Source organism: Triticum urartu, chromosome 2A, assembly GCF_056163025.1.
Source record: "Triticum urartu cultivar PI428250 chromosome 2A, HENAU_Tu73, whole genome shotgun sequence".
NCBI classification, from domain to species: Eukaryota; Viridiplantae; Streptophyta; class Magnoliopsida; order Poales; family Poaceae; genus Triticum; species Triticum urartu.
This window is the reverse complement of record NC_141874.1, coordinates 550552829-550564076: the sequence shown is the minus strand read 5'-3', so window position 1 is coordinate 550564076 and position 11248 is coordinate 550552829. Positions and strand designations below refer to the sequence as shown.

The window sequence follows — 11248 nt, the reverse complement described above, 5'->3', positions numbered from 1 at the left end:
GCCTACTAGATCGATCTTTCTTGCAATGGGAGAAGTGCTTAGCTTTGGGTTCAATCATGCAGTGCTCGATCCCAGTGACAGAAAGGGAAACGACACGTATTGTATTGTTGCCATCGAGGATAAAAAGATGGGGTTTATATCATATTGCATGAGTTTATCCCTCTACATCATGTCATCTTGCTTAAAGCGTTACTCCGTTCTTATAAACTTAATACTTTAGATGCATGCTGGATAGCAGTCGATGTGTGGAGTAATAGTAGTAGATGCAGGCAGGAGTCGGTCTACTTGTCACGGACGTGATGCCTATATACATGATCATACCTAGATATTCTCATAATTATTCGTTTTTCTATCAATTTTTTAACAGTAATTTGTTCACCCACCGTAATACTTATGCTATCTTGAGAGAAGCCACTAGTGAAACCTATGCCGCCGGGTCTATTCTCTATCATACAAGTTTCCAGTCTATTTTATTTTGTAATCTTTACTTTCAACCTATATCATAAAAATACCAAAAATATTTATCTTATTATTATTATCTCTATTAGATCTCACTCTTGCAAGTGGCCGAGAAGGGATTGACAACCCATTTATTGTGTTGGTTGCGAGGTTCTTATTTGTTTGTGTAGGTATGAGGTGGCTCGCGCGTGGTCTCCTACTGGATTGATACCTTGGTTCTCAAAAACTGAGGAAAATACTTATGCTACTTTGCTGCATCACCTTTCCTCTTCAAGGGAAAACCAAAGTAGTGCTCAAGAGGTAGCAGCCAGTGGCCGCCGCACCACCCTCGAAGATGACGCTCTGCATGTAGTCATCGTCACCGGAGGCCGGCATTTCGTCGAACAGGTTGCGTGTGCCCGGCAACACGTCCGTTGGCATCTGCCGCACGCGTTTCCTCGCCCCCCAGATGAAGAGCCACATGCCACCGATGTGGCGTTGAGGTCGATGGGCGCATACACGGGAGTGGAAGGCGCCACCACGCTCATCTCGGGCGAGCACTTCCCGGAGAGTCGGGAGGCCTACGGGTAGACGTGGAAGCCGGGCGTCGGCTGCGTCGCCGACGCGCGGGGCGACTCTGGCAGCACCATCCGAGGAAACGCATATGAGCCGGTGTTGGCCGCGGCCACGGCGGCGTTGACGAGGCTGTGCTGTCCAGGGTTTAACCCTAGGTACAACATCGCCTCCTTCGTTGCCGTCGCGACACGGGCGTTGGTGGCCTCCTGCGGCGCGGCCGCCGCGATGGCTTTCTTCCTCGCGTCCGCCGCGTGCCTCCGGTCTTTTCTCTTCGCCGACTCTCTTGCCCGCTCGTCGGCCGTCAGCTTCTTCTTCGGCTTGGGCGCTGCGGCGGTCTTGCGGGGGGTGCGAGGCTTTCCTTTGTCGGAGGGGGCGGACGCGATGCCGGACGAAGCGAGGGAGGCGAGGCCGACGGCGGCATCGAGGTCGGCGTCCATGGTGAGTGACGGGAGCGCGCTGGTTGGGGGGGGGGGGAGTGGACGGAAATGGTGGAGGCTGCCACCGACCAGTGCGCCATAGGGAATAGGCGGGAGCGCGCGCGTCCGCCTCTTGTCTACGCCAATGCAAATCCGACTAAAAAATGGGCCGGAAATGAGTCGGCAGATGGACAAAAAGCGGACGCGCGTCCGTTTAGGTCGACGCGTTGGACCGAATTTTCTGCCCGCGCCGACCAAAACGAACGAAATGGGTCGCCACGTTGGAGTTGCTCTTAGTGTTTAGTGAGTTTATTAATTAGTTGGAGGAAATATGAAAGGTTTTTTTTGAAAGCAAATATGAAAGGTTTCAGTTGGAAATCGAGGCAAAAACCGAACGCGTTTTTCAGTTTCTCGGTCGCCTCTTTCTTCGGCAAGTTCGTACATGTGACCTTGCGCTTGCGCATGTGCCGATCTCATGACCACTTGAGTCAAACCAATGTACTAATAACGATGTGATGTCCACTTGTGCCGATCTAAAGACTTTCCTGCTGTTATTGATATGGCCAGGTTGGCTCCAGTATAGAAGCGGCGATAGTGATGCGTTGACGGCTTGTTCTGGCGACGACAATGGTCGTTTAGTAATCCATGTATCTCCTGTAATTTTTATTATGTTTGACCTGCATTTTTTTATTTCAGATAAATCTTTATAATAGATCTGATCCTTTAAAAAAATAATAGTAGTAACAACATAACAAAGTCACGGAGGAGAGACGCATCATAACAAGAACAGGACGCTCAATATATGTAACATGAGTTTTACTGGGGCTATTTGTGCAGGTCAATGGCAACGTCTATGTCATGTCGATCGCTAAACTGACCCTGTAGGTACGTACGTACGACTCTTGTTGCATGGTACTAGTTATAGGTACATCCTTTCTTATTCATTTTAATAATAAGTACTAGCTTAGCACAATGTCTTTGGACTCATGAGCTCTGTGGACTAGCTTAACTACGGCCGAATTCTGTATGGTCATCATGTATTGATTATTTCGTAGGTTTGACTACTGGCTAAATACCCGCCCAGGAGTCCATGAACAGTCCCCTTTCAGCTTTGACAACGCGACGATTACTTTCGAAGGTTCAGTGGTTGAAAATAGCACAATACTATATAATTAAACACACACGGCGATATCGAACGTGTACACAAAGAATCTAAGAATAAATTACGACGAAATGTACAAAAGCGCAACTATATCTATCAATGCATGCATCCAGATCCAGGTTACCTGCTCAAAATAATTAATTAATTCGATTTGGTTCCACTTTTATTTTTGCGGGAATTAGTTTAACCTGATTCATTAGGTCAGATGTCACCTGTGAACGAGCTTTACATGGCGAGACCGGGCCGGGTCGCTGATATCGTTCACACCACCTGGTCATGGAAATAGGGCACCACATAAATCATTGAGGTCTTGCTAAAAGTTGATACTCTCTACTGTCTCTCCATGGGTAGGCTGCCGATGAGGAATATTCAACCGAGAGCTTGTGTATGATGAGGACGCGTTTACATGGATGGCTAGTACTACTTGCCCAGTTGCGCAGTTGTTTACTCACTGAGAGAGCTCAACTGCTGCCTGTCACCGTTGCTGCTACGAATCTTCTTACAGCTCGTTAGATAGTGTGTTGGGATCGCTCCTGATACTGACATGGCTCTACTTCTCCGCTCCCACACCCGCGCCCACTGCGAGCGTGTATATAAGGCGGGCAGGCGGCTATCCCCTTCACAAAATCATCACAGGCTAGACACTTGCATCTGCCGAAGATTGATCAGTAGCTACTCAAACCAATCTAGCCTCGCTCGAACACGAGCATCTCCCCTTGGCAGCTAGGCATCTAACAACCCAGTGGCAGCAATGAAGGTGAGGAACCCTACTCAGTTTCTGCTCCTAGCTAGTTTTTGTTGACTTCTCGTGTTGCTTCGTTTAGCAGCTCAATTTTGAGTCATCGATACAGTACTCTGAAGCTGGAGCATACGACTGATCCATCGTTTTTCTCTTTGGTGTTGCAGCAAAAGATTGTCATCCAGTTGAGCATGTCGTGCGACAAAAGCCGGTCGAAAGCACTGACGCTGGCCGCCAAAGCAGCCGGGGTGACGTCCATGGGGATAACCGGAGACGCCAGGGACCAGCTGGAGGTGGTCGGCGATGGCGTCGACCCGGTGTGCCTTGTCTGCTGCCTCCGCAAGAAGCTCGGCCACGCCCAAATCGTCAAGGTGGAGGAAGTGAAGAAGCCGGAGGAGAAGAAGAAGGATGAGCCGAAGCCGGCGCTTGCTGTGCCCGCGTACCCGCCGCCGTACTACTTCTACCCGCCCAGCTACTACCACCACCAGTACCAGGCCCCGCACATGCTAGTCTGCGAGGAACAGCCCGGGAACTGCCGGACCATGTAACTGCCAGAGATCCATTTTGACGTACTATTATACGCGTGTTTGTTAATTCATTGAAGGAAATGGAAATTAAGAAAAAACGAGGGATACTCGTATCTATATTTACGAACTCGCTTGGCTAATTTCCAGTGTGAAATCAAAGCAAACGCTATGGTTATATGAATCTCAGTCCTCACGCACTTGCTTCTTGGTGAAGGTGGTAGTTCCTAAACTACATGTGCGTCAAACAGGATAGAAAGATAGATAGATAGACAGTTCGTCACCTGCAAGAAAAGGTGGGACGTCGCACCATATGATGTCCTCAGCCCCACATTGTGACGCATGTCCTCCAATCATATGATCGGGTGACAATTCGAGTTGATCCATATATATATAAGCACGGTCCGTAAGAACTGGATAAGATCTGCACCGTCAAGTATAGTTAAAGGTTTGTATTCTCAAATTATCTGGATAAACATAGCACCGTGCAATGGTTGTCTCCAGTGTCAAAACATCAGGTGAAGGTCTGATTTCCTTTGTCGTTTTACATTCCATTTCATTTGGTTCCCGAACCAAACGCACGACTTTCTTCGTCTTACTACATCAGTCCACGACGGGAGTAGAGTAACCAAACTGCTGACCAGGAGTTTGTGACAATAACAAAAGTAGGAGTACAAGACTGTTGGTATCAGGCTGTCTACATCCCCACAATTCCCAATTCTAAACAAATGTATTGGCCACCAACTGCACAGATCGAGCACGGCAACCAGACTGGTGTATCGATCGGGATTTATGATCTGTCTAATGAATTGATTGTTAGAATTCTCTTGGACATTTGCACCGATATTTAAGTTTTTGCATATGAATGTTCACTCTGTAGAGTAAACTTCGAGCTCTTAATAGTACTAGCTTCACTGGTTAGTTGGAAATCCAAATACAACCAGAGCAACCAATTCCACAACACAAGGAGGAGCTGGAAAATGACAGACCGCACAATAATTAGAGTGCTACGCAGTTGGTCTAGGTTTACATTTACAGCAAAAATATAACTACATCCCAACAAATTAACCGTCGAAATGTCAGATTCTAAACCAGTACTGAAGTAGTCTCTAGTGACCTAGTCTGCATTTTTTTTTGTATAATCCTAGTAGTCTATTTACAACCGTATCAAGTAAGATGGTCAAAGTTGTGAATCAGCCAACTAACCTCAGAGCCTAAAGAAGAATTAATTCGATCATGCGTTCATGAAAATGACACCGCTGAACACAACGGCCCGCACAAAGGTCAATTTAATGGTATAGATGGCGTGAGATGGCAACGTTTCCTATTGTTTGATAACAACGTACCGCTGTTTGAAAAAGAATTGTGTTTCTCGACTATCAGAATTTGCAGATTATGACAGGTAGGTCATCGATCATATATTGATCATTTACAGACTATGACCGCTAAGTCATCATATATTGATTGACAATATCAGTGCCACGAGTCCAAGAACGGTCCATGCATGGTTATCTCACCGGTGATAACACAATTGCTTCAACGCTTAAATCATTGAAATAACACAATGATAGATAACTACACATGACACAATCCAGCATACAACAATGAATTGACGAATAGGTACTGGGGTATATGTACCCCATATACCCATGTACGAAAGGAAATGGCTTTTTTTAAGAAATGAGCTGCGGTATTTGTTTAACCAGATTTGTAAGATATATATTTATTTCTACGAGGATACGTGTTGATAATGCCGCTCTCTGAAAACAATATTCAGCTTTGTAATGTATTGCTCATGACAAAAATCATATGCTTGCGCAATTTTTGAGCACATTGCCGCTTAGGCCCCGTTCGGATGTCCTCCAGCTTCCAGCTTCGCGAGAAGCCAGCGAGAAGCTAGCCGAACGGTGCAGCTCCCAGAATCCTGCTCCTGGAGAACGAGCGGCCTGCAGTGCAAAAACGAGAAGCTGGTCGAACCCAACTCCCAAAATCAAAGGAGGAGAAGTTCGACATAATTACCCGATATATGCGACCTCCAAGTGACCCTGAGGCAGTGCTTCCTGGGCTGCCAGCCCATGCAAACGGGAGCTGGAGCAGCCGCTGCTGCCGAATGCAGCGCTGGCTCCCGCGAGAAGCCAGATCGCCCAGCTCCATGAGAAGCTGACTCGTTTCGGAAGCTGGAGAGCTTCGGAACGGGCCCTAATGTTCCTTTTCGGCGGAATTTGATCAAACTCCGCCTTGCGTCATGGCACACCCTTTTGGGGAGACTAGCGCGGTCCAGTTGACACAAAGCCAGGATGAATCCCGGTGGAACCTTTACTCGGAGATTTCAATATACTACTATTTCGGTAGATTCTACGTACATTCTATGTACTACTATTTCAGTAGATTCTGCGAACTTCGAGATTTCAATGGGCAACAGTAAAAAAATAAAAGTCAAAGGTAACAATATTTTTTTTAAATATGTGGTACCTTTGTCGAGGTGTGATCGTAAAGAAGGACAATCTCGCACGCCAAACTATTCTTAGGTGACTAGGGTTTCTTTTCCTTCCATCGGCGCCGTCGCCGGTCCACCTCGCCTCCCATGTCCTTGGGCCGTGGTGGAGCGGAGGACCTCGGCCCCTCGCCTGCGAGAGGGATCCCGCTCTCATTCTTGTTCGTTTCAGTGTCTCGGTTGAGGCTGTGTGGTGGCAGCGCTGTCCCCTAGTAGGAATAATATCTCCCACACCCAATCCCTGTCCCGATGGTGCGTCTAACGTCATCGGAGGGCATGTGGTGGCGTGTCTCCGTCAGATCTCGCGGGATTCAATCGGTGCTAGTCTTTGGTGATCTGCTTGGATCTTGTTATCATTATTTAAACGAATTCTCAATTCATAAACAAATTGTACTTTTGAATTGTGCCAAAACTCAAAAATGAGCAAAGGCCATGTCAATTTTTTATTTGAATCTGAATTCAACGATAGTATCGGTGATGTGGCAGATATGCACGAAGTTTCTTTTAAAATTAGCCCAAAGTTTGTATGCACGAATGCAACGCACATTCGAAAAAAATTTATTCCCGCTCTCGTCTAAACTATGGGTCATGACAGCCTCCACCCCTTAAAGAAATTCCATCCATGGAATTGTTGATGGCCTTTCCTTCCTGAAGACATCGTTGTGGTGCTCCTCTACGTGTCTGGGTTCCGGGTGAGAACCTTTGTTCATTGTGGACTTGACAGTGCCGATGTTTAGCACCGTTCTCCTTCCTGAGGCGTTATCATGAAGCTTAGGTGTTATAGAGCGTAGTATGGTGTTGTAATCAATTTCACATGTGCTTTCCCTGGACGGCATAGTCGCGTGCATCTTACATGGTCCGCTTGTCCTCGGAGGGTTATCATATATATGACCCTGTATCATTCGATCGTGTACTTCATTCGGTTGTTGATTTATATTTAAAAAGGGGCAAAAGCCTGTTTCAAAAACTAAGATAAAAAATGGTACTAGTAGCTGATCGAGGACCGCTGATCAGTTGAATTTGACGTATTGTATCCAGGTATTTTGTCTCGTTCATGCTGATATTGTTAACGAATCGATCGACTGGGTCTACGTGGGTATCTCCGCAGCCGCGTCTTCGGAGAAGACTGCAACATGGCCAATCGACAATAATTGGGTTGGTCGCGTCGTCCTGGAATTCAGATCTCGTCACAAGTCATTGTTTAATGTCTCTCCATTACTGGGTAGCCTGCCCATCGGAAAATTCAAGGAGCGCATGTGATTGTGATCAGGACGCGCTTACATCTACTTGCCCATTAGGGCACTTGTATTAGTCTACTCACTGCGAGCTCAACTGCCGCTGCAACGAATCTTCTTACGACTAGCTTCGTTGGGATCGCTCCTGATACTGATGACTCTGGTCTCTGCTTGCACACCCGCACCCACTGCGTGCGTGTATATAAGGTAGCATTGCATCTACTAAAGATCGATCAGTTGCTACCCCAACCATTCTAGCCTTGCCTCGAACACCAACATTTCCCCATTAAGTTCCCGGCCGTTTCTCCTTCACAGCAGCAGCAAGCAATGAAGGTGGGTTTCTGCTCCTGCAATTTGTTTACTTCTCGTCTTGTTTTGTTTAGCAGCTCATCGTCTCGTCTATGTACTACTCTGAAGCTGGAGCATACGATTGATCCTCCTTCTTGTTGCAGCAAAAGATTGTCATCCAGTTGAGCATGTCGTGCGACAAGCGCCGGTCCAAAGCATTGACCCTGGCTGCCAGAGCTGCCGGGGTGACGTCGATGGGGATTACCGGCGACGCCAGGGACCAGCTGGAGGTGGTCGGCGACGGCGTCGACCCGGTGTGCCTCGTCAGCTGCCTCCGCAAGAAGCTCGGCCACGCCCAAATCATCAAGGTGGAGGAAGTGAAGAAGCCGGAGGAGAAGAAGAAGGATGAGCCGAAGCCAGAGCCCGTGCACCCGCCGCCCTACTTCTTCTACCCGCCCAGCTGCTCCTACTACCCCCACCAGTACCCGCTCTACTTCTGACCATGTAACTGCCGGACCATGCATGTAGCTGCGAGAGAGCGATTTTTACGTGCTTTAATTTTGATTTTTGTCAGCAACTACAAATAGCTACATGCGCGCGTGTATATTAATTCATTGAAGGAAACTCTATCTATTTACGATCTCGCTTGGCTAAATTCCAGTTTGAAACCAAAGTAAACGCCATGGTTATCTAAATCTCAGTTCTCAGGCCGGCCGGTGCTTACTTCTTGGTGAAGGTGAGGTTCGTAAACTACATGTTGGTTTGGGGCTAGGGCATGTGCCGATGAGGCCGAGGAGCCTAAGAAAACAACACCATAGATAAATAGTAGCGAACCAACATGCGGAGCGCATTTTCAGTGCACGGCGTCAACGGTGCACTTTATCTGCCGCGTTCGTTGCGTGCATCGAGATGTAACTAAAGTCTGTCAGCCTGTTATATAGCTACTGCAACTGACAATATAGTATTCGTCCTACCGAGCATAATACCCGTGCCTTGGTCCAGTATAACATGCGCAGCTATATGTGTGCCGCCGTGCTTCTTAACCTATCCTAGGTTTGGAACTGGTTCGGGCTGAGAGTGGTATCTGTTCTTCGCACACATTGTGCCGGAGCTTAAATGCTGATATCGCACTGGAGACTGGACTCTGATAGACCCCACTAGTTTCGGGTGAGCAGTGGCACCGGTTCTCTATCTTTAGTGTGTGTGGTGGTGGTCATCGTCACAACACAAATAACACGCGAGGAGCGCCGATCTGACATTCGACAAATTTCAGATGTTAATGGAGTTTGTCGCCATGGAAGGAAATCTGAAGTACATATTGAAATTTGCAGTTGCTTAGTTTATAGTCCCAAACGTACTATCGATTGTCAATGATATGGCTTTTGTAGATCTCCTTCAAGCTTGATCCCGCACAGATTCACATCGTGCGATCGTGATCTGGATGTGCTCGCCACCCCAACAAAGTGCGCGTCCGGATCATCACGAGCATGCTCAGTTGCTGGAGTTGTTCTAGTCCGTGAAGAAATTTGCTGATTGATGGTGGAGAGGGTGAACTAGATGTCATGCGGGTAGCAATATCCAGGCTGCAGCGGCAACATAAGATGATGCTGTTCGCACTGCTAGCGTTTATAGTGATCAGCGCTAGCGTCCTCATCCATCTTGGAGACTGAAAGCTGATCTGGTGAATTTGTTAGAATATGTCTAGCCTGAATGCAATCGAACACGGTTGTTATCATGGGACTTGCTTGCTGTAGTGTATGCTTGGATTATATTTCTCAAGCATTGTATCCGTTTGAACAAAGCGTACCAATATGTATGTGTATGGCCCGTGGGGCTTGCTGGCTGTAATGTCTGGTTGAGTTATATTTTTTAAGCATTGTATGCGTTTGAACAAAAATCGAATATTGCACCGAGTTCACAGCTGGAAGAAAATGCAAGAAATCTTGAATGTTGTCAGGGACGGGCGTGACCAAAAATAATTCTGAAAAATATATCAAAGCCGACTAGGGTACATTCCTCTCCTGAATACTGACATTCTGAACTCCGAAAAAATGACCACAGAGTGTTTATAGATGATTTGATATGCTGCATTGCTGTGTTATGTGCATCGGATCGGTTCCGTTCAAGCTTCAGAATTTTGTGCAGGGTGGCGATGCGTGCCAATGCTATGTGTTTCCTATTGGAATGTATAATGAACGTGAATACTCTGTGGTATGGACATGTTCCAGTACAAAATTCATCTACATACCTTTGTGGTCGGGCTCTGAAGATTGTCGCCGTCGTATTTCCTCTGATGTAAATCGAACAAATGCCTGACTGCTCACTGCAGAGCGAGCAAGCTAACGTAAGTATATTCCTTCTTGTTTTATGAAGCTTGGTTAAATCACAAGATCAAAATGGGGGGTCTTGATATTACCTTGAGAACTTTTCAGTCATTACCGTGGGGTATGCTCTAGTCCATCCAATAGAATTGCAAGGCAAGCTAGAGTACATTGATTCCGCACATTTGAAAAATGCCCTGGGGGAATAATCCTACTACCTTGAAGCATTCGCAATTGACTCTGCTTGAATTCTCGTCTAATGGCTTCGATACTATGAATTCAGCGGCCTTCAGGTTGTGTACCCCTTTTGTACTAATGCTTGAGGCCTGTCTGTTGAACTCTATGCATACTTCCGATAAGTCTGTATGTCCTGGGGGAGTAATCCTACTACCTTGGGGCAGACCAAAGGCATCATTTATTTCTTGTTCGCGTTTGAAATTGCTAAACTGTATGCCCGCGTTTGAAATTGCTAAACTGTGAGACTACACAACAAAATTTCTGGATCGATATGCGAGAGGTAAGAGTTGCATCAGCAAGAACATTCCTGCCATTGATACCGGTCTGGGAAAAGGGGGGGGGGGGGGGGGGGGGGGGGCTGTGTTGAAATATTTTTGATTGAATCAAATTGGTTCAGAAAAACGCATCTATTCTAACAGATCGCTGGGTCAGCAAACCCAAGATTGTGATATTGTTGGTTGGCGGCCAGTGATAAAGCCATGACTAGGCACATCGATTTACAGATCTAGCAAAACAAATCTTTACCCAAAAAGAAACTACTCCATCTAGACTTCCACTTACCTGGTGGATGTGGAGCGGGACGGTGTGGGAGAGGTTGAAGGACTGTTGTTGGGAAGCTTAACGAGCCCACACAGGTTGCGCCCGTGGGAGATGCGCGCCGGACCTGCCGCTCAGCATCTGGCACCAGCTCGATCTGTCCTTCGGCGAGGCGAAGCAGTTCTTTGGGTAGGTGAAATGCAGGTGAGGGGGGAGAAGAACAGTAAATGGTTGGATAGCCGTGGGCATGGAGTTATCTGGAGCAGGCCCGGGCCATAAAA

At 47.1% G+C, this 11248-nt stretch overlaps 4 protein-coding genes across 8 annotated transcripts in view; 3 read left to right on the top strand and 1 right to left on the bottom strand.

The window, feature by feature from the left end:
• Positions 1–344: 344 nt before the first annotated feature.
• On the bottom strand, positions 345–11242 carry LOC125536941 (uncharacterized). 5 transcript variants are annotated; one of them, XM_087544344.1, is made up of 3 exons: positions 10289–11242; positions 10121–10195; positions 345–2107 (listed from the first exon to the last, which is right to left on the bottom strand). In XM_087544344.1, exon 3 carries the CDS (start codon positions 1449–1451, stop codon positions 1020–1022), a length of 432 nt encoding a protein of 143 aa, XP_087400470.1. In that variant the 5' UTR covers positions 1452–2107; positions 10121–10195; positions 10289–11242; the 3' UTR covers positions 345–1019. The 5 variants fall into 5 exon arrangements, 1 of the variants encoding a protein (XP_087400470.1); XR_015616927.1 differs by lacking the exon at positions 345–2107 and adding an exon at positions 4105–9545 and having other exon boundaries at positions 10289–11233; XR_015616925.1 differs by lacking the exon at positions 345–2107 and adding an exon at positions 9795–10048 and having other exon boundaries at positions 10289–11233.
• On the top strand, positions 3224–3977 carry LOC125536939 (heavy metal-associated isoprenylated plant protein 47-like). Its single transcript, XM_048700231.2, has 2 exons — positions 3224–3349; positions 3499–3977. The coding sequence occupies exons 1-2, from the start codon at positions 3344–3346 to the stop codon at positions 3877–3879; spliced, it is 387 nt and encodes a 128-aa protein (XP_048556188.1). The 5' UTR covers positions 3224–3343; the 3' UTR covers positions 3880–3977.
• Positions 7822–8372, top strand: LOC125536940 (heavy metal-associated isoprenylated plant protein 47). Its single transcript, XM_048700232.2, has 2 exons — positions 7822–7917; positions 8037–8372. Exons 1-2 carry the CDS (start codon positions 7912–7914, stop codon positions 8370–8372), a joined length of 342 nt encoding a protein of 113 aa, XP_048556189.1. The 5' UTR covers positions 7822–7911.
• Positions 7845–11248, top strand: part of LOC125541453 (heavy metal-associated isoprenylated plant protein 46-like) — a 39693-nt gene continuing 36289 nt past the window's right edge. The window contains exon 1 of the mRNA XM_087544346.1: positions 7845–7917. Within this exon, the coding sequence (XP_087400472.1) occupies positions 7912–7917 (6 nt within the window). The 5' untranslated portion in view covers positions 7845–7911. The remainder of the gene's footprint in view (positions 7918–11248) is intronic.